This window comes from Bos indicus, chromosome 17 (genome assembly GCF_029378745.1).
Source record: "Bos indicus isolate NIAB-ARS_2022 breed Sahiwal x Tharparkar chromosome 17, NIAB-ARS_B.indTharparkar_mat_pri_1.0, whole genome shotgun sequence".
NCBI lineage: Eukaryota > Metazoa > Chordata > Mammalia > Artiodactyla > Bovidae > Bos > Bos indicus.
Genome location: NC_091776.1, coordinates 18,482,891 through 18,504,308, shown reverse-complemented (window position 1 = coordinate 18,504,308; position 21,418 = coordinate 18,482,891). Strand labels below are relative to the sequence as shown.

General features: G+C 38.3%; 1 protein-coding gene across 3 annotated transcripts in view; it reads left to right on the top strand.

Moving 5' to 3' along the window:
- NAA15 (N-alpha-acetyltransferase 15, NatA auxiliary subunit) overlaps window positions 1–21,418 on the top strand; it is a 72,513-nt gene that overhangs the window by 12,339 nt on the left and 38,756 nt on the right. For all 3 annotated transcript variants that reach the window (XM_019977213.2, XM_019977212.2, XM_070769090.1), the window contains exons 2-3: window positions 16,242–16,326; window positions 18,412–18,516. In XM_019977213.2, coding sequence (XP_019832772.1) covers window positions 16,242–16,326; window positions 18,412–18,516 — 190 coding nt within the window. The remainder of the gene's footprint in view (window positions 1–16,241; window positions 16,327–18,411; window positions 18,517–21,418) is intronic.

The window sequence follows — 21,418 nt, the reverse complement described above, 5'->3', positions numbered from 1 at the left end:
GAACTGAGTCCCCCTCCCCCGTGTCCTGCGCTGACTTAGCAGGGCCTCTGTCTTCAGTGCTCTCTCGCCATCCAGCTTTCACGCGACAGTCCCTCCTTTCGAGGTGGCTCCTGCTCCAAAGCTGTGCCCTACTGAACCTGTCACCTTTGCTCCTACAGATTTTTTGAACCTCTGCATTTTGACTCCCCAGTAGTCATTGCCCTCATCCATCATGTCTGTCAGTACTTCCTTTGGACTTCTTACTTGGGTGAATCCTAGTTAATATAACCCATATTCAGTGGCCACTAGGACCCTGCTATATTCTTTTGGACATCTCCTTTTGAAACTTGGAGCTCTGGTCGTGAATGTTTATGCACTTATATGTAAGTTAGCAGAGTTCCAAAGAATAGCAAGAAGAGATTAGAAAGCCTTCTTCAGCGATCAATGCAAAGATATAGAGGAAAACAACAGAATGGGAAAGACTAGAGATCTCTTCAAGAAAATCAGAGATACCAAAGGAACATTTCATGCAAAGATGGGCTCGATAAAGGACAGAAATGGTATGGACCTAACAGAAGCAGAAGATATTAAGAAAAGATGGCAAGAATACACAGAAGAACTGTACAAAAAAGAGCTTCACGACCCAGATAATCACGATGGTGTGATCACTGACCTAGAGCCAGACATCCTGGAATGTGAAGTCAAGTGGGCCTTAGAAAGCATCACTACAAACAAAGCTAGTGGAGGTGATGGAATTCCATTTGAGCTATTCCAAATCCTGAAAGATGATGCTATGAAAGTGCTGCACTCAATATGCCAACAAATTTGGAAAACTCGGCAGTGGCCACAGGACTGGAAAAGGTCAGTTTTCATTCCAATCCCAAAGAAAGGCAATGCCAAAGAATGCTCAAACTACCGCACAATTGCACTCATCTCACATGCTAGGAAAGTAATGCTCAAAATTCTCCAAGCCAGGCTTCAGCAATATGTGAACCGTGAACTTCCTGATGTGCAAGCTGGATTTAGAAAAGGCAGAGGAACCAGAGATCAAATTGCCAACATCTGCTGGATCATGGAAAAAGCAAGAGAGCTCCAGAAAAACATCTATTTCTGCTTTATTGACTATGCCAAAGCCTTTGACTGTGTGGATCACAATAAACTGTGGAAAATTCTGAAAGAGATGGGAATACCAGACCACCTGATCTGCCTCTTGAGAAATCTGTATGCAGGTCAGGAAGCAACAGTTAGAACTGGACATGGAACAACAGACTGGTTCCAAATAGGAAAAGGAGTACATCAAGGCTGTATATTGTCACCCTGTTTATTTAACTTATATGCAGAGTACATCATGAGAAATGCTGGACTGGAAGAAACACAAGCTTGAATCAAGATTGCTGGGAGAAATATTAATAACCTCAGATATGCAGATGACACCACCCTTATGACAGAAAGTGAAGAGGCACTAAAGGGCCTCTTGATGAAAGTGAAAGTGGAGAGTGAAAAAGTTGGCTTAAAGCTCAACATTCAGAAAATGAAGATCATGGCATCTGGTCCCATCACTTCATGGGAAATAGATGGGGAAACAGTGGAAACAATGTCAGACTTTATTTTTCTGGGCTCCAAAATCACTACAGATGGTGACTGTAGCCATGAAATTAAAAGACGCTTACTCCTTGGAAGGAAGGTTATGACCAACCTAGATAGCATATTCAAAAGCAGAGACATTACTTTGCCAACAAAGGTTCGTCTAGTCAAGGCTGTGGTTTTTCCTGTGGTCGTGTATGGATGTGAGAGTTGGACTGTGAAGAAGGCTGAGCGCCGAAGAATTGATGCTTGGACTGTGGTGTTGGAGAAGACTGTTGAGAGTCCCTTGGACTGCAAGGAGATCCAACCAGTCCATTCTGAAGGTGATCACCCCTGGGATTTCTTTGGAAGGAATGATGCTGAAGCTGAAACTCCAGCTGAAACTCTCCACCTCATGTGAAAAGTTGACTCATTAGAAAAGACTCTGCTGCTGGGAGGGATTGGGGGCAGGAGGAAAAGGGGACGACAGAGGATGAGATGGCTGGATGGCATCACCGACTCAATGGACGTGAGTCTCAGTGAACTCCGGGAGTTGGTGATGGACAGGGAGGCCTGGCGTGCTGTGATTCATGGGATTACAAAGAGTCGGACACGACTGAGCGACTGATCTGATCTGATCTGATGTAAGTTAGCTTTTAGTTGTCTCATCTTGTAATGCTCTGGGTGATTTTATTTGCTTTCTTTCTTGGCCTGTATGTTTTTTATGAGGACTTTTGTAATGTTTAGAAATTAGGGGCCAGTCATTACCCTATAAATAATTCATTTCTGTTTTTATGTGTTATGCTGGAAAATAATAATGTTTGCTTTAAAATACTTTATAATTTACGTTTGTATAATTGAGTAATCACTTGTACTTCTCTTTTTGTGTCCCCATGACTACTCGATTGTTTTCCTTAAGCTTGTTGGGATTATTTTTCATTGAAATAATTAGATTCTATTAAATAGCTATGTTTTTTTCAGTAGTAGTGTATGGATGTGAGAGTTGGACTGTAAAGAAGTCTTAGTGCTGATTGATGCGTTTGAATTGTTGTGCTGGAGAAGACTATTGAGAGTCCCTTGGACAGCAAGATGAAACCAGTGAATCCTAAAGGAAATCAACCCTGAATACTCACTGGAAGGACTAATGCTGAAGCTGAAGCTCCAGTGCTTTTGGCCACCTGATGTGAAGAGCCTACTCACTGGAAAAGACCCTGATGCTGGGAAAGAGTGAGGGAAAGGGGAGGAGGCAACAGAGGATGAGAAGGTTGGATGGCATCATTGACTCAATGGATATGAATTTGAGCAAGCTCCAGGAGATACTGAAGGACAGAGAAACCTGGTGTGCTGCAGTTCATGGGATCGCAAAGAGTCGGACACAACTTAGCAACTGAACGATTAAATAGCTGGCTCTTAATCATATGTATATACCTGGAGTTATTATTGAATTTTGTCCTGTCCCTAAACACTCACATTCATAGCAGAGTTCTACTCATATTAAGCAGGAATTCTAAAATTTTGTTCAATTTTCTTTTCTCAAGTGACATAATTTAATGCTGATGGGGAAAAAAAGAAAGGTAAGGGAAGTCTGGCATGTTTCACAATGTGTTAACAGGATTATGGTATCTAGTGAGCAGGTGCTGATGGTCACATTCAGTTCTGCTGCTAGTAAGACCTTATCTTTAATTTTAATTTCTAGACCCAAAACTTGGAGTGATGCAGACCAATGATGACTCCCTAATGCTGACACACTACAAAAATGCTGGTGTAAAGTTCTCACAGACCTTTTAATTCTATTCTGAGACTGTGTACTTGGTACTTTGGATTTTTGAAATGCTTTCTGTTTTGTGAAATACTGATTGTGAAATAAAAAAGTTTTTTTTTTTTAATTAAGCTACCCCATTTAAATTAATTTTAAAAAAAATTTTACTGGTTTTAATAAAATATACAAGTTTGGGAACAATATTGTATCCACCTCAGAGAGTGGCACAAAATGTCAAAGGACTTAAAACTTGCATGTGAGAAACAGCGAAAAGAACAAAGATGTTTAGCTTGAATGAGAGAAAACTGAACTCTTACGGGCTAGAATCAGTAAACAGAAGCTAGAGGGATATAGAGTTTGGCTCAATACAACTAAAAACATTTCAGTTGAGTGAGCTGGTACCAACAAGAGTTCTGTGACCATTTGCATTGGATGACATTTATTACAGAAGTAGGACAAGATTCTGAAGGGGCTCAGCCCTGGGATTTCTTTGGAAGGACTGATGCTGAGGCTGAAACTCCAGTACTTTGGCCACCTCATGTGAAGAGTTAACTCATTGGAAAAGACTCTGATGCTGGGAGGGATTGGGGGCAGGAGGAGAAGGGGACGACAGAGGATGAGATGGCTGGATGGCATCATGGACTTGATGGACGTGAGTCTGAGTGAACTCTGGGAGTTGGTGATGGACAGGGAGGCCTGGTGTGCTGCGATTCATGGGGTCACAAAGAGTCGGACGCGACTGAGCAACTGAACTGACTGAACTGAGGACAAGATTATTTTTTAAAATAGTATAAAACCAGGAGGGGAAGAAATCATCCTTAAGTTTGTTTTCATGATTGTAATAGTCTGACAGAAACTGTAGGATATGAAAAGGATAGCATATTGTCTGTGAATGGAAGCGCCAACTAAAAGAATTAAAGGAAAGGGAGAATAAAGGCAGTTTTTCAGAGATTAAAAACATTAAAAAAGTTAAAGTATACTTACTTACAGTGAGTCTGCCTGCAGTTCAGGAGGCCCAGGTTCGATTCCTATGTTGGGAAGATCCCCTGAGGAGGGAATGGCAGCGTACTCCAGTATTCTTGTCCAGAGAATTTCATGGACAGGGGAGCCTGGCAGGCTACAGTCCATGGGGTCACAAAGAGTTGGACACGGCTGAGCGACTAGCACACACTGTTACCTACAGTGAAATGCACAGGATTTTAAGTGTATTGTTCTATTAGTTGTCTTTTTTTTTGTTTTAGTTTTGACACATCACAAACCATTGCAGCCTATGCCCATTTTAAGATGTGTTGATAGAACATTAACGTCACCTCAGAATAGAGACCTTGTTCCTCTTGATTGTGTATTTTAATTCAGTTTCTGCTTTCACATTTCTCTGTAATCAAGCTTTGTTGGGTCTAAGTATTTATTGTAAGCTAGAACTGACATTGTACTTTATTAACATTTTATTGAGTGCTTACTCGGATTCTTTATATACATTTGTATTTCTCACCTTAACCCTGCAGGGTTGTTAATGTCCACATTTTGCAGGTGACACTGTTGAAGCGCTAATGAATTTAATTCAGCCAGTGATACGCAACTGTTAAGTGCTAAGAATTGAACTCTAGACTGTAGAGCAGTGTTGTCCAATAGAACTTTTTGTGATGGAAATGTTCTATATCTGAATTACTACTACGTTGGCCATTAGTCACATGTGGCTATTTGAACACCTGAGATGTGGTTAGCGTAGCTGAGGAGCTTTGCTGAAAATTACAAAGTTTTTTTTAATACTAACTGATTAAGATGTTAAATAGCCATAGCTCTTGAGCGTATAGACTGCAGGTGCCCTTTCTGCACACTTTCCTGCTGTACAAAAGCAGGGCTACTAAGGTAGCTACAGGACACTGGCCTGCCACGTGCCGCCAGGCTCATATTAAGTTAATAAATAAATGTTGCTTGAATTGCTTTTAGCATATCTAAGGTTTGTTTTCTTTTTAACTTTTTAATTGTGAAAATTTCAAGCATATGAAAACAATGGTTCTGTTTATTCTTTTTCATCTGTCACCCCTACCACCTGGATCATTTTGTCAAATCCCAGGCATCATTTCAAAATGGCTGACTTTTAAAGCTAAATTTTGCTTTTATTATTTAGCTTAACTTGAGGCTGAATTCCTTTTAAACAATTTTGAAAAAAATTGCACTGAAGAAAACAATGAAAAGGTATATTTAATACTAAAGAAGATTAATGTTAACATAATGTAATGCTTTCCTTGTGGCTCAGCTGGTAAAGAATCAGCCTGAAATGCTGGAGACCTGGGTTCAATCCCAGAGTAGGGAAGAGTCCCTGCAGAAGGGAAAGGCTACTCATTCCAGTATTCTGGCCTGGAGAATTCCATGCTTTGTGTAGTCCATGGGGTCCCAAAGAGTCGGACCCAACTGAGCGACTTGCACTTGCACTGTGTAATGTTAATGTCAAATCTAAATGGTATATATTTGTGTTACATATAATCTTAAGTCTTCTATTTTAAATCACCTAAATCATTATTTTCTTTTAACATAAATAGCCTAGATTCTTTTACTTGCCATGTCACATTCCCACATCTTTAGTCAGTTCAGTTCAGTTCAGTCGCTCAGTTGTGTCCGACTCTTTGGGACCCCATGAATCACAGCATGCCAGGCCTCTCTGTCCATCACCAACTCCCGGAGTTTACCCAGACTCATGTCTATCGAGTTGGTGATGCCATCCAGCCATCTCATCCTCTGTCATCCCCTTCTCCTCCTGCCCCCAGTCCCTCCCAGCATCATGGTCTTTTCCAGTGAGTCAACTCTTTGCATGAGGCGGCCCAAGTATTGGAGTTTCAGCTTTAGCATCAGTCCTTCCAATGAACACCCAGGACTGATCTCCTTTAGGATGGACTGGTTGGATCTCCTTACAGTCCAAGGAACTCTCAAGAGTCTTCTCCAACACCACCGTTCAAAAGCATCAATTCTTCGGCAGGGAACCTTTTTTTCCTGTAACAAGGGTTTGGAAAAAAAGGATGAACTTCCTGTTAGCAATAGGTCTGAACTTTTCACAGCTTATCCAACTATTTTATGTATATAAGTAGCCAACTGTTGTGGAGATTTCTTACCCTCCATATTCTTATTAGCAAAATTAGAAATGAGTTTTTAAAAGGGTTAGTGAAATAATTTTCTTGTTGTTGTTCAGTCACTCAGTCACATCCGGCTCTTTGTGACCCCTTGGACTGTAGCACACCAGGCTTCCCTGTCCTTCACCATCTCCTGAAGCTTGCTCAAATTCATGTCCATCGAGTCAGTGATGCCATCCAACCATCTCATCCTCTGCCGTCCCCTTCTCCTCCTGCCTTCAATCTTTCCCAGCATCAGGGTCTTTTCTAATGAGTCAGTTCTTCGCATCAGGTGGCCAAAGTATTGGACCTTCAGCTTCAGCATCAGTCCTTCCAATGAATATTCAGGACTGATTTCTTTTAGGATTTGACTGGTTTGATCTCCTTGCAGTCCAAGGGACTCTCAAGAGTCTTCTCCAGCACCATAGTTCGAAAGCATCATTTCTTCAGTGCTCAGCCTTCTTTATGCTCCAGCTCTCACATCCATACATGACTACTAGAAAACCATAGCTTTGACTATATGGACCTTTGCCAGCAACATAATGTCTCTGCATTTTAATGTGCTGTCTAGGTTTGCTATAGCTTTTCTTCCAGGAAGCAAGCATCTTTTAATTTCATGGCTGCAGTCACCATCTGCAGTGATTTTGGAGCCCAAGAAAATAAAGTCTGTCAGTTTCCATTGTATTCCTGTTTATTTGCCATGAAGTGATGGGACTGGATGCCATGATCGTAGTTTTTTGAATGTTGAGCCAGCTTTTTCACTCTCTCTCCCCTTTCACCTTCATCAAGAGGCTCTTTAGTTCCTCTTTACTTTCTGCCATAAGGGTGGTGTCATCTTCATATCTGAGGTTATTCATATTTCTCCCAGCAATCTTGATTCCAGCATGAGCTTCATCCAGCCTGGCATTTTGTATGATGTACTCTGCGTGTAAGTTAAATATACAACCTTGATGTACTCCTTTCTCAGCCTTGACATACTTTCCATATTATGACAAAAAAGTCTTAAAGTTGTGACTTTCAGATGCCATGATCTATTGGTATCAGTGCCTCAGCTGAGCTAAGGTGCTGATGGACAGAGCCAGAACACCTAGAGGGTTCCCTTCTGGGCAGGTTCTGCTCTTCCCTGGTGGCTCAGTGGTAAAGAATCTGCTTGCAATGCAGGAGACCGCCTGCAATCCAGGAGAAGCAGGTTTGGATCCCTGAGTTGGGAAGATCCCCTGGAGAAAGGCAGGGCAACCCACTCCCTGTTTTCTTACCTGGGACGTTCCATGGACAGAGGAGCCAGGTGGGCTATAGTCCATGGAGTCGCAAGAGTTGAACACAACTGAGTGGCTAAATCACCACCAGTTTTTTTTTTTAAACTTTACAATATTGTATTGGTTTTGCCATACATCAACATGAATCTGCCACAGGTATACACATGTTCTCCATCCTGAACCCCCCTCCCTCCTCCCTCCCCATACCATCCCTTTGGGTTGTCCCAGTGCACCAGTCCCAAGCATCCAGTATCATGCATTGAACCTGGACTGGCGACTCATTTCATATATGATATTATACATGTTTCAATGCCATTCTCCCAAATCATCCCACCCTCTCCCTCTCTCACAGAGTCCAAAAGACTGTTCTATACATCAGTGTCTCTTTTGCTGTCTCGTATACAGGGTTATTGTTACCAACTTTCTAAATTCCATATATATGCGTTAGTATACTGTATTGGTGTTTTTCTTTCTGGCTTACTTCACTCTGTATAATAGGCTCCAGTTTCATCCACCTCATTAGAACTGATTCAAATGTATTCTTTTTAATGGCTGAGTAATACTCCATTGTGTATATGTACCACAGCTTTCTTACCCATTCATCTGCTGATGGACATCTAGGTTGCTTCCATGTCCTGGCTATTATAAACAGTGCTGTGATGAACATTGGGGTACACCTGTCTCTTTCCCTTCTGGTTTCCTCAGTGTGTATGCCCAGCAGTGGGATTGCTGGGTCATAAGGCAGTTCTATTTCCAGTTTTTTAAGGAATCTCCACACTGTTCTCCATAGTGGCTGTACTAGTTTGCATTCCCACCAACAGTGTAAGAGGGTTCCCTTTTCTCCACACCCTCTCCAGCATTTATTGCTTGTAGACTTTTGGATCACAGCCATTCTAACTGGTGTGAAATGGTACCTCATAGTGGTTTTTTGATTTGCATTTCTCTGATAATGAGCGATGTTGAGCATCTTTTCATGTGTTTGTTAGCCATCTGTATGTCTTCTTTGGAGAAATGTCTGTTTAGTTCTTTGGCCCATTTTTTGATTGGGTCATCACCACCAGTTTTTAAAACTCTTTTCTGTTATCCAGATTAGATACATTTTATTGGTCTGTTTTTCCTGTACAATGATTCTTTCCAGTTATCTCCTTTCTAGTTTTGGGTCTATACAGTGAGTTCTGTCCTCATCTCCTCTAAGATGTTGCAAAGGGTTCACTAGTTAACTTCTTCCAACATTTTCATAATAGCTAATTTAAAGTATTGAATAGAAGTCTCTGTATTTGTCTGGTTGATTTTTTTTTTTTTTTCCTATGCAAGTTGAGATTTTCCTGTTTCTTCAAATGCCACATAATCTTGGATTTTATCCTGGATGTTCTGAATATTAGTATCAGACTTTGGGTCTTATTTTAAATCCTTTGGAGAATGTTAATTTTGTTTTAGCAAATCTGGTTAGATTCAGGCTGTAAGCCCCAACTATTTCTATGGACTGTAGTTCTTACATCAGTTCAGTTTTTAAAATCTTTGTGGTTCTATTGGCTCTGTCCTGCTTATGTGCCATCCAGTAGCTGGTCTGAGGCCTGCATGATCTATCTATTGTTTCAGTTCTCAAAGTCTTGTGTGTTGTGATCAGATCCATGCGTGTTTATGAACCCTGGAATCCGTAAACATCTTAATGAGATTGCTTTCCCCAGTTCCACCTCCTTTGAGATGTTTCTGATGTTTTGTTTCCTTGGCTCCTTATCTCACCCTCTGACTAGAAAGCTGGGGTTCTCCTTATTTTGCTCTGCTGCATACTTTTGTGATCATGCCCATGTTTGGCTAGAAGTTTATCGATTTTATTGATCTTCTCAAAGAACCAGCATTTGGTTTCACTGATTTCCCTTTTGTTTTTTCCTGTTTCATTAATTCTGTTCTTTTTACTTTTGTTTTTTCTGCTTGCTTTGAGTTTAATTTGCTCTTATGTTTCTAATTTCTTAAGGTAGAAGCTAAGATGATAATTGGAGATCTTTTAGAATACAGGTTTTTTCCCTGACTGCTTTCATAATTTTCTCTTTTGTCCTTATTTTTTAGCATTAGGATTATGATGCGCCCCTTTTTTCTGCTTGCTTTTTGTTTTGTTTTGTTCTTTTCTTTCTTTCTTTTTTTTTTTTAGTTCATCCTGCTTGGAGTTTGTTGAGATGATTTGTGGGTTTTTTGGGTTTAGAGTTTTTATCAAATTTGCAGTTTTTGATACTTTTCCCACTTTAGTTTTCTGTCCTCTTTTCTGACTCGTTACATGTATGTGCTAGGCCATTAGACCACTTGATATTGTGCCATCGGTAGGAGTTCTGTGTTCTGTCTCTCATTTTACTATTTCATCGTCCGTGTTGGATTGTTTCTGTTACATGTTTTCCAGTTCACGCAGCCACTGAAGTTCTCTGTCATGGTTTTGTTCACTGCACAAGTTTCAGGTTCACTACAGTGTTTAATATTTTAAGCCCATATCATTAACTTTTCATTTTCGATGCTATATTTTTTATTGTACAATCTCCATTCCTTAATAATTCCATTTCTCTATTGAGATTTCCTGTTTGTTTTCTGATTATGTTCATGGTTTTCCTTTCAGTCCTTTAAGAGTACATAACAGAAACATTTAAAGTCTGCCTGCTACTTCTGCCATTATTTCTGAATCTGTTTCTGTTTGATTTTTTTTTTTTCTGTAGGTCAGGGTCACAATTTCCTGTTTCTTCACTTTTCTAATGATTCCTCTTTTTTCATAATGTATATTATGGACGCTAGGATATTAAGTGTCTGGATCTTGTTCTTTTGTAATAAAGTTTTGTTTTGGGAAGTGATTAATTTGCTTGTGCATCAGCTTGTTCTTATTTTTAAGTTTTAATAAAAATGAGTCTGCTGCTGCTGCTGCTAATTCACCTCATTCGTGTCCGACTCTGTGTGACCCCATAGACGGCAGCCCACCAGGCTCCCCCGTCCCTGGGATTCTCCAGGCAAGAACACTGGAGTGGGTTGCCATTTCCTTCTTCAATGCAGGAAAGTGAAAAGTGAAAGTGAAGTCACTCAGTCGTGTCCGACTCTTTGCGACCCCATGGACCGCTGCCCACCAGGCTCCTCCGTCCATGGGATCTTCCAGGCAAGAGTACTGGAGTGGGGTGCCATTGCCTTCTCCAAAATGAGTCTAGATTATCCTTATTCCTAAGGTTTTGAGTATTTAATGTGGCCTAACTGTTTGGCACTCAAATGTCTCCCAGCCATATATAAGCAGCAATAGCTGTTTAGCTCATACTACTTGGTAGTATTTCTTTGCCAACTTGAGTAGAAATCTGCAGTGTACCTGACCAATTTAATATTTGACCAAGACTCTTGTGCAGATTTCTAAAACTTCATAACTGTACAGTTCATTTTGATGATACCTTGCTCTATAAATTTCATCTTTTCAGACAGTTTCTAACTCTGATACCTGCTTAGATCAGTAAGACTACTATGTTTTGCTTTTGTTCTTCCTCTCTATTCTACAGTCTGGAAAATGCCTCTGGGCAAAAAAAAAAAAAAAGATTTTCTTGAGATTTACCTTGTTTCTCTTCTGAAAGTCCACAATCCTGTGTTGGCCCTTGTTCAGTGGCTGAAAATAGTTATTTATTTACTTAACCAGTTTCATGCTTGGCAGGAACATCAACTGTATCAGTTATTCCTATACATTTAGAAGCCGTAGTCTCAGTGTATGTTGTCAACATTTAGCACATGGAATTTGAACAGTTCATTCTGTTTTAATTATGTCCTGTTTAGCTTTACTGTTTATGTAGCAGTGTTGATATTTTAAAATTTAGTTGCTTAATGAAAACAGTCTATAATGTTCTAATATCTTGATACTATTATGATTAATTTTGAATTAATAACAAGGCAGGTGAAGAATAGAATAATATGGCATTCATTGCATGCTAAGGGAGACCCTTATTCATAATTCTGAAATTTCAGGAACTCTCCATATACAAGAATTTCAGAGACAGATTTGTGGACATGTATTTTTATTTAGTTTGATAATTTTACTGTGAAGACTTAATACGTCTGCCTGCTATGTCATTTTACAAAGCTTGTTTTAAATGAATTGATGTGAAATCTTTGCTCACAATATACTATGTAGTATTTCCATCTCTTTTTCCCTAAATAAATTCTCTAAAAAATTTAAGTGTACAAGTTTGGTTAAAACAATATTAAGAACCTTATAATTAAAAAAAAGAAAGAATCTTATTGTGGTAAATTTATTTCCATGGTTCTGTAGAATGAACTTTAGTGATAGTGTTACATGGGAGTTGCAAAAACAAGCAAATTGCTATTTTTTTTATTCATTTACATCTTTTAAATGGTTCAGAAAAGGACACCTTATGATTATATCTTCTATTATATTTTAAGACTGCTTTTATAAGATTGGATTTTGATTAGATAGACACTTAAAGCTGAATTATGCATATATCTGGTCTTATGTTTGGAGGAAAGAAGTTATTGAATGAAATATGATGCACTCTTTGCTATTTTTCTTGTAAACCCTGTATGCCATTAGAGTTTATCCTTGGGCAAAAGCAGAATTTTTTAGGAATTTTTATGGGATAAAGTAAGTTGAATATCTATTGTTATTTTTTCCAGTAAACTGTGAGACTACTACTCTCATTTGTAATGAGTGACCTGTTGTAGGAGTAGTGCTTTTTAGAAAGAAAAATAGATTGAAGTCTGTTTCCTTAAATGCACACTGAAGGTTATGCCATCTTTAATTATTTTTACAGGTCACATTGACAGAGCTAATTGGGTTAGTGGCATTGAGTATAATTTCAATATGGAAGACTACCAAATTTCATTAATTGGGAACATAATCATTAGGAACTGAAACATAATTACTGTTCTGAAGTGTGATAAAGTAAAAAGCTAAGTACTATAGCATCTCATATTCAAATAGAATGGTTTTTAATTTTCATTTGGCAGACTCAGTTATTTGGGGGAATTTTCTAGTTGGTTAATTGTTTTATGTGTGTTCATTTTTGTCACCTTATTTTTGGCATTTTTATTGCCTATTTGGCTTCCCTGGTGGCTCAGTTGGCCTGCAGTGCAGGAGACACAGGTTCAGTTCCTGGGTCGGGAAGATCTCCTGGATCTTCCAGGATGGCTGCCCACTCCAGTGTTCTGGGAAATCCCATGGACAGAGGAGCCTGGCAGGCTATAGTCCATAGCTGCTGCTGCTGCTGCTAAGTCGCTTCAGTCGTGTCGGACTCTGTGCGACCCCATAGACAGCAGCCCACCAGGCTCCCCCGTCCCTGGGATTCTCCAGGCAAGAACACTGGAGTGGGTTGCCATTTCCTTCTCCAATGCAGGAAAGTGAAAAGTGAAAGTGAAGTCACTCAGTCGTGTCCGACTCTTATTGACCTCATGGACTGGAGCCTACCAGGCTCCTCCATCCATGGGATTTTCCAGGCAAGAGTACTGGAGTGGGGTGCCATTGCCTTCTCCAATAGTCCATAGGGTCACACAGAATTCGACACGACCAAATTGACTTAGCACGCAGGTACGCACGCACTCATGCACGCACTGAATAAGCAAAGAAGCAAAAGGTGAGATAAAAGTTGAATTTGTTGATTGGAAGATCTGTTAGAAGATGACAGCTCTGGGCTTTAATAATACTTAAAATGTTAATAAAATTTCTGTATGTGGTGCAGAGAGCTCTCAACCGGGACTGACTCAGAGAGGGCCTCAACTGATAAGCCCTCCAGCACTTCTGTAGGTATTTTGCCCCTGACTTGGTTTTTAATTTCTGGCAGGAGATGCATGAAGGATCCCATGCAGATTTGGGGATGTCTTTTTTTCTTAATAGTTCCATCATTTTCAGTACTCTGTCCTACAGAATAGCTCAGCCTCTCTGAACTTCAGTCTTTGTCTCTTCATCTCTGTGGACTGTCGTGTGCTGTTTCAGACCCTTCTTCCTGTGCTGTGATCTGTAGAGCAGTGACATTACCCAGTGTATCGTGTCCCTCCCCCGCCTCCATGGTTCACAGCCCGTGCTGCCTCTTGTCCAGTGTCTGACAACAGTTATTTTATGCATTTTGTCTCATTTTGTTGTTTAAGATAAAAGGACACATTTCTCCTCACTTCACTGTGGCCAAAAGTGGAACTTCCTTACTGCACTTTACAGAAATAAAATTGTAGAAAGCTAATTAAATGTTTTAAGAACAATGTACTTAAATTGTTCTTTGTCTGTATGTTCTTGTTGTTGTTTAGTCTGTATGTCTTTTCCGACTCTTTTGTGACCCCATGGGCTGTTGGCCCACGAGCCTCCTCTGACCTTGGGATTTCACTGGCAAGAATACTGGAGTAGGTTGCCCTTTTCTTCTTCAGGGGACCCTCCCAACCCAGGAATGGAACCCTTGTCTCCTGCATTGACAGGAGGATTCTTTCCCACTGAGCTACCAGGGAAGCCCTTGATGTAGTTCCTGGAAAACAGTGAGAAGTCATGAGTGTTGCTTTTAATTAGCGTCCTGTAATGACTTTTACTTTTATTATAAGAAAAAGGTTGCTTTAGCCTTTCTGCTGAGTGAATAGGAACACTAAATTTAGTTGCTTAGTCTTATGTTTCTTTGGCTGTGTATGGTTAAGTTACTGTTTCTGCTCTCCCCTCCCTTGTATCCCTCAGATCACCTTGCCTGTTGATTGTGGGAGAAGCAGAGAGTTAGGAAGCTATTGCAGAGAAACTAGGACTGATGAATCTATTAGAGGATGGAAGTCTCAGGGATGAAAGCACAGAGGATAATTAGGTTTCTTGTTTTGTCATCTGAATGAGGTTGAGTTGAAGGAAATGCATCTCTTGAGATGGTAAAGACGATGAAGAATAGATTCTTGGGAGGGAAAATCAGTTGTGTTTTGGACTGTATATTAGGTTTGAGATGTGAACAATAAAATAGAGATGGTGAGTACATAGTTGATTGTAGAACAGCTCTATGGTTGGCTTTTGCATTGAGCTTTAACGAGTTGATTTCTTGGTGCTGAATGTAAAATTTTACATTTTTGTTTCTACACATTTTTCTCCTATGATTTTATTATCATTTGCATTAACTATCTCAGCCAGATTTTGAGTGTTATTGTTTCAAAAATTAAGACTAAAATTTGTTTAAACTTAGGACAGTAAATTCTGACATAAATTATCATATCTTTAAGGTGCAGAGGTTTTCTGTAATGAATACAGTGCTTTAAAAATTATTGTTATGAAAGCACATGTTGATACATTTATAGAAAAAGAGAACTTGGAACTTCATTACCACATTTGCTCACTTGTCTTTTCCTCATTCTGTCATTGTGCTTATATCACAGTATTTTGATAAATCAGAACTAAATATTTACATTTCTATAATTATATGTATATTATTTATTATTAAGCCAAATATTACACTGAGACCATAATTTCTTATACAAGCCTTTATTTTCCCTGGAGTTAAAATCTGTCTTACTTATTCACTTGGTTTTCTGTAGACTCATTGGTCATTTTCCCCAAATGTGCCTGTATTCTGTCATGTGCTTATAAATAATATTTTCCATATTATGAAGTACACAGGTTCCATTTTTGACTTTGCTAGAAACCTATTCCATGGTGGCCTCTGGAATCCTGTTTCATTTTGGAGTGGTTGTTCTTTTTTCTACATTAGATTACTTATTTACTAAGTTCCACGTTGTCTTTTTTGTTTGTTTTGATTTCTTTCAATAACTTCCTAAGGAAGAGTGCAAAGATAAAATTTTAACTTTCTAAGAAGCCTTAAAATGTCCATTTACTTACATACTTGATTGACAATTTAGCTGGGTAAGGAATTCTGAATTTTGAAGACTCTGTGTAGATATTTTATAACTTTCAGCAGTATACCGTTTTTACTTTAGAGTAAACCTTCAGTGCTGTTCTGATTACATATCCTTTTTATGTGACTTGTTTTTTTTCTCTCTGGAAGTTTTTAAGGACCTTTATTTCTTGGCTTAGAATTTTCATTATGACGTGTGTTTCTTTTCCCCCCTTCTTTAATTTGCATGCACTTGTTTGTCTCTTGTGGCTTCAGAGACTTCTTTCCTTCAGTTAAAAAGAAAATGTTATTTTAAAGTATAATTTCTACACCCTCCACCCCAATTTTCACATTATATTAACACTTGTTGGACCTTTTGAAGTCCGCTAATGCTTGTCTTATTTTTTCTAATGTGTGTTTTGTCCCTTTGTCTACCTTTTACTTTCTGTATTTGAACTGTCTATATGAAAAAAAAAAATTTGGTTGCTCAGTATGACTGTTTTTTTTTTTCTTTTCAATTTTGAATGTGGAATGTGACTTGTAGGATCTCAGTTCCCCAACCAGGGATTAAACCCAGGCTACTGCAGTGAAAGTGCCAAATCCAAATTACTAGGCCACCAGGGAGTTCCGTGTGTGTGCGTAATTGGCATTTTTGTGGAATTTAGAATATGGCAGTAACATGAGATCATTTTGTTGTGTTTAACAGAATCAAAAGTGCAGCACCAAATTTAAAGTTTACATTTTTTACTAAACTTAAATTTTTTCTTTTTTCTTTTGACAGAGGTGTTATGAACATAAACAGTACAGAAATGGATTGAAATTCTGTAAACAAATCCTCTCTAATCCCAAATTTGCTGAGCATGGAGGTAAGTGTAAATGTAGTAGACTGGCATGTAAGCATAAGTAGGGAAGGTTCTGCTTACTTATCTGATTTCACTTATTTGGGCTCTGTTACTCCCAGATGCCAAGACTATTTTCCAGAGAGAATGGACCTTATCCTTATGTCTGTGGGAAGATACTTAGTATTGAGTTTATTGTTGAGAAAAGGATAACATGATCTTCTTGAGTTCTGATTTATTTCTGCTTTAAATATTAGCATCATAGGAAGGGCAAAAGAACCTAGTAAAACAAATATACTAATTTAAGTTTAATAAGTAAGTTTATTTAAAATGGTTACAAGAAAATTTTGCTTGACAACTTTGGTTGAGCAGAAGAAATTTTATTCCTTACAATAAACTTATTCAGAAAGTGTCCATTTGGGCCTTTGCTCATGAACCAGCATCTTCTTATTTAGAGCATTGTATCTTAGCTTTTCAAGACAGTCATGTTTAAGACATAATTTATACATATTGTGAAAGTTATGTAGCTTTGGCCTGTGTGAGGGTAGAAGACTGGACAGTGAGACGTTTGTAGGGTAAAGGCAGAGCTTGTAGCTCAACTTCGGAAGAGACAAAGGAGCAGTGAACTCTCACAGGTCTCATTCGTTAGTTAGGAAACATGGTTCTTTGTTAATTTGATAGTGATCTCTTAGTATTGAAGAGAGAGAGTAATAGTTCTCTATTAGCTTTCTTTACTCTTGCATACTTTCATTATAATAACATTGTTTAAAGACAGAAAGCCGTGGGTATTAAGTGTGTAAAATTTTCTTTCTCCATTTCCTTCTTAAAAAATAGTTTTGCTTGGGACTTCCTTGAACATCCAGTGGTTGACTCCGTGCTTTCATTGCAGGGGGCACAGGTTCAGTCCCTTATCAGGGAACTGAGATCCTGTGTGCCATGCTGCATGGTGTATATATATATGCTAGCCAGTTGTATATTAGGTTGTTTTATATTCTTTCCGAAAGTATGTGTAACAGTAATGTAACTTAGTGGTATAGACACCATAGAGCTTGAGTACAGCATAGAACCAGCTTTCATTGTTTCTAAAGTGTACTTTCCCCTCATATTGGAACACATCTGAAATCAGGTTGCATATGAAGTGTCATAATTTAATTGCAATAGTGTTTAACAGCAATAAGTTATGATTTATTCTAAACTTACAGACAAGCTACATTTTCATGAAAACACTTGAAGGAGTTTCTTACAAGAATAGATTTTTATCTGTTTAACAACAAAGTGTTACTTTCTACGGTACCTTGCTAATTTGGCTAATTGCCAAATATATTTTGTTTGTTTGCTTCTTTTTTCCTTGAATTTATACAGATTTATGATGATTAGTACATACTTTTTTCTTTTTTTTGCTTCCATTTCTTTATCTGTATTTTACTATAAATATTGATTCTTCCTTTCTATCTTTAATCCTTATCTTTTATACCTAACTAATTTTTCTATAAATTTTAATTTGTAGTCCTAAAAGTTAGGCAGAGTAACTGTAATGAATATTTTATACTCATTTGTGTTTCATAGAATATACATTGTAAAAGTAGTATTGCTTTTTCTCTTTCTGAAAATTAGTATTTTCCTCAGCTCTTTGGATTGTGAATGGTGGATGTCTGACATCTTTAGTTTGTATTTTTAATATAATCACAAAGAATCATTTTAAAATTGTAAAAATCAGAAATGTAGATAATTGATGCATATATTTTAATCATTGAACAGTGAATTTAATTTCTGTGTAACTTGGGTTCACAGAGATAAAGGATTGGTTTAATTAGATCATCCCATGGAAAATAATTTTGTCTTGTTACCATGTACATTACCAGATATTCATGCATTTTTGTATCTTTTTATCTAAAAAACAGTTCTAGGGAGGCCTATATTATAGAAATGTGTAGTTACTTCATTTGTCAATTAAAAAATTTTTTTAATTCTGTAAAAGCCTGGACATTTTCCCAATAATCTCCTTGAAGTTTTAAATACTTAAGATAATGTAACATTTGTTTTTGAGATTATAGTACCTTTTTTGTTGTTGTTGGTTATCTTTAAGTTCCTTTCTTTTTTTTTTTTAAATAGAAACTCTGGCTATGAAAGGATTAACATTGAACTGTTTGGGGAAAAAGGAAGAAGCTTATGAATTGGTTCGTAGAGGTTTGAGAAATGACTTGAAGAGTCATGTGTGTATCCTTTTTGAGATATATTTAAGGGTTGAATTGGGATGGCTTGAGTTTAGGCAGCAATTTGAGAGTCAGAAGTTTTAGATCTCTCGTACTGTGTAACTCAAGAAGAGATGATTCTTTCTTCAGTTGAGTACCATCAGTTGCCTTCATTCAGGAAACATTTTTGTATACCTACCATGGCCTAACATTATAACTATTTACAGATAAATGGGACTTGCCTATTTTAATATCTGTGAAAGCTCTTCCCACACTTAAAGAAGAGGCACCCTGCCAGTTTCATCATAGCATGAATTTAGAGAAGGATATATGATAAGGCATGTTAGAAGTCAAGTATAGTGTACTGATTAAGCCCAGGGTTTGGAGTATGCTTCACTTAGGCTTGAATCTCAGCTCAGCTTCTTTTTAACTGTGATCTTAGAGCATAGACCTCAAGTGTAAGATGAGAATAATCATACCCACTTCACTGTGGTCTTGTAAAGATTTAATGATGCTTAATATAGTCCCTGATAATGCTAAGTACTGTATGAGATAAATTTCATTTCATTAAGGGAAGTGTGAGAGTCAGAACAAGTACAAATGTCTAAGGGAAGATAGAGACAAAATTGTGGGTTGCTATTTTTTAAATAGTTTTAAACAAATATTTCTTTACCTGTTTTGTTGGCTAACAGTTTTAAGTGCTGAAACAACAAATTTTTAAGTGTTAACTTATATGCAGAGTACATGATGAGAAATGCTGGGCTGGAAGAAGCACAAGCGGGAATCAAGATTGCCGGGAGAAATAGCAATAACCTCAGATATGCAGATGACACCACCCTTATGGCAGAAAGTGAAGAGGAACTAAAAAGCCTCTTGATGAAAGTGAAAGAGGAGAGTGAAAAAGTTGGCTTAAAGCTCAACATTCAGAAAACTAAGATCATGGCATCTGGTCCCATCACCTCATGGGAAATAGATGGGGAAACAGTGGAAAGAGTGTCAGACTTTATTTTTTTGAACTCGAAAATCACTGCAGATGGTGACTGCAGCCATGAAATTAAAAGACACTTACTTCTTGGAGGGGAAGTTATGACCAACCTAGACAACGTATTAAAAAGCAGAGACATTACTTTGCCAACAGAGGTCTATCTAGTCAAGGCTATGGTTTTTCCAATAGTCATGTATGGATGTGAGAGTTGGACTGTGAAGAAAGGTGAGCGCCGAAGAATCGATGCTTTTGAAGTGTGGTGTTGGAGAAGACTCTGAAAGTCCCTTGGACTGCAAGGAGATCCAACCAGTCCATTCTAAAGGGGATCAGTCCTGGGTGTTCTTTGGAAGGAATGATGCTAAAGCTGAAACTCCAGTACTTTGGCCACCTCATGCGAAGAGTTGATTCATTGGAAAAGACTCTGATGCTGGGAGGGATGGGGGGCAGGAGGAGAAGGGGATGACAGAGGATGAGATGGCTGGATGCCATCACCGACTCGATGGATGTGAGTTTGAGTGAATTCCGGGAGATGGTAATGGACAGGGAGGCCTGGCGTGCTACAATTCATGGGAAAGAGTCAGACATGACTTAAGCGACTGAACTGAACTGAACTGAACCACTGGAATAATATAAAGTAAGAAAAGAAATGGATTTTGCTCTCAAGGATCTTAGGAGCCTAGTGCAGGAAGATATTTGATAGAAGCTTAACACTTCTAAGTATTACATAAAATGTTAAAGCTTGTTCAAAAATTATCACTAATCCAGTAAGGCAGAAGTGAGTTAGGAGTAACCAGAAACAATAAAGGTAAGCAAAGGGTTAGTTAATAAGGCTGTTGTAGCTATTTTCCCATCATTTTTAATATTGGTGTAGTGTTCTCTGTTGACTTACCATGCTTTATATAATTCTGTTCCTCTTGATGAACATAAATTTCTTTAAATTTTTAGCAGTGTTAAACATTTTGAGGATAGATTTTTAGAAGGTGATGATTTATGTGTGCTTGTGTGTTCAGTCGTGTCCAACTCTTTGCGACCCTGTGGCCTGTAGCCTACCAGGCTTCGGTGTCTATGGGATTTGCCAGGCGAGAATGCTGGAATGGATTGCCATTTCTTCCTCTTGGGCATCTTTCCACATCTCCCGTATCTCCTGCCTTGGCAGGCAGATTCTTTACCACTGAGCCACCGGTGAAGATTAGAGGCAGTTAAAAGGCATTTCAATGCTCAAGAGAGTTGAACAAGTCCTCAAACAATAGGGTATTATTAAAATGGGGGTGGGCTGAATGAGAAAATAGGTTATGAGGGCCAGATTTTGAAGGGTAGTATATCTCAGGCTTTTAAAGCCACGTTCCAACTGAGAAGATTTGCATTATAAAACCAAAGATCATTTTTCAAATAAAATTTATAACATTATATATATTTTTTTAGTTATACATGTCACCCTAGACATTCTGCATGTCCTGACTCCATTAAGGGTTCTTGTTATAAAAGTTGTCAGATTGGAAAGTTTGAACCTGATCTGAGAGAAATATTAACTTTCTGGAAAGGGAAATAGACTTTTTTCTTTTGATTGTGTTTATTTTAGAAAGATTACTCTGGCAAGTGAGAGTGAAAGCAGAGAAACTGCAGGAGGTTGGGTGATTTGCAATAATCAAAATCTAAAGTGAAAAAAGACCTGTATTAGGAGAGTGGGATTCTGTACATACTTTTCCCCTTTGTAGTACAGTTGTATGACCTACTGTAATTTTACTTACCTGTATTTCTTACTAGACTTAGGAAGTTTTGATGTATGTCATGCTATGTTGTGGATACCTGTTCTCTTTCAAAAATAGATAATTCTTAATATCTATTGAGCCATTTATTTGGGTCAGCCACTGAACACTTTATACATGTTATTCTATTTTGTCACCATACTGCTATGCTTTGCTGTATGGACTTTCTCTTTATT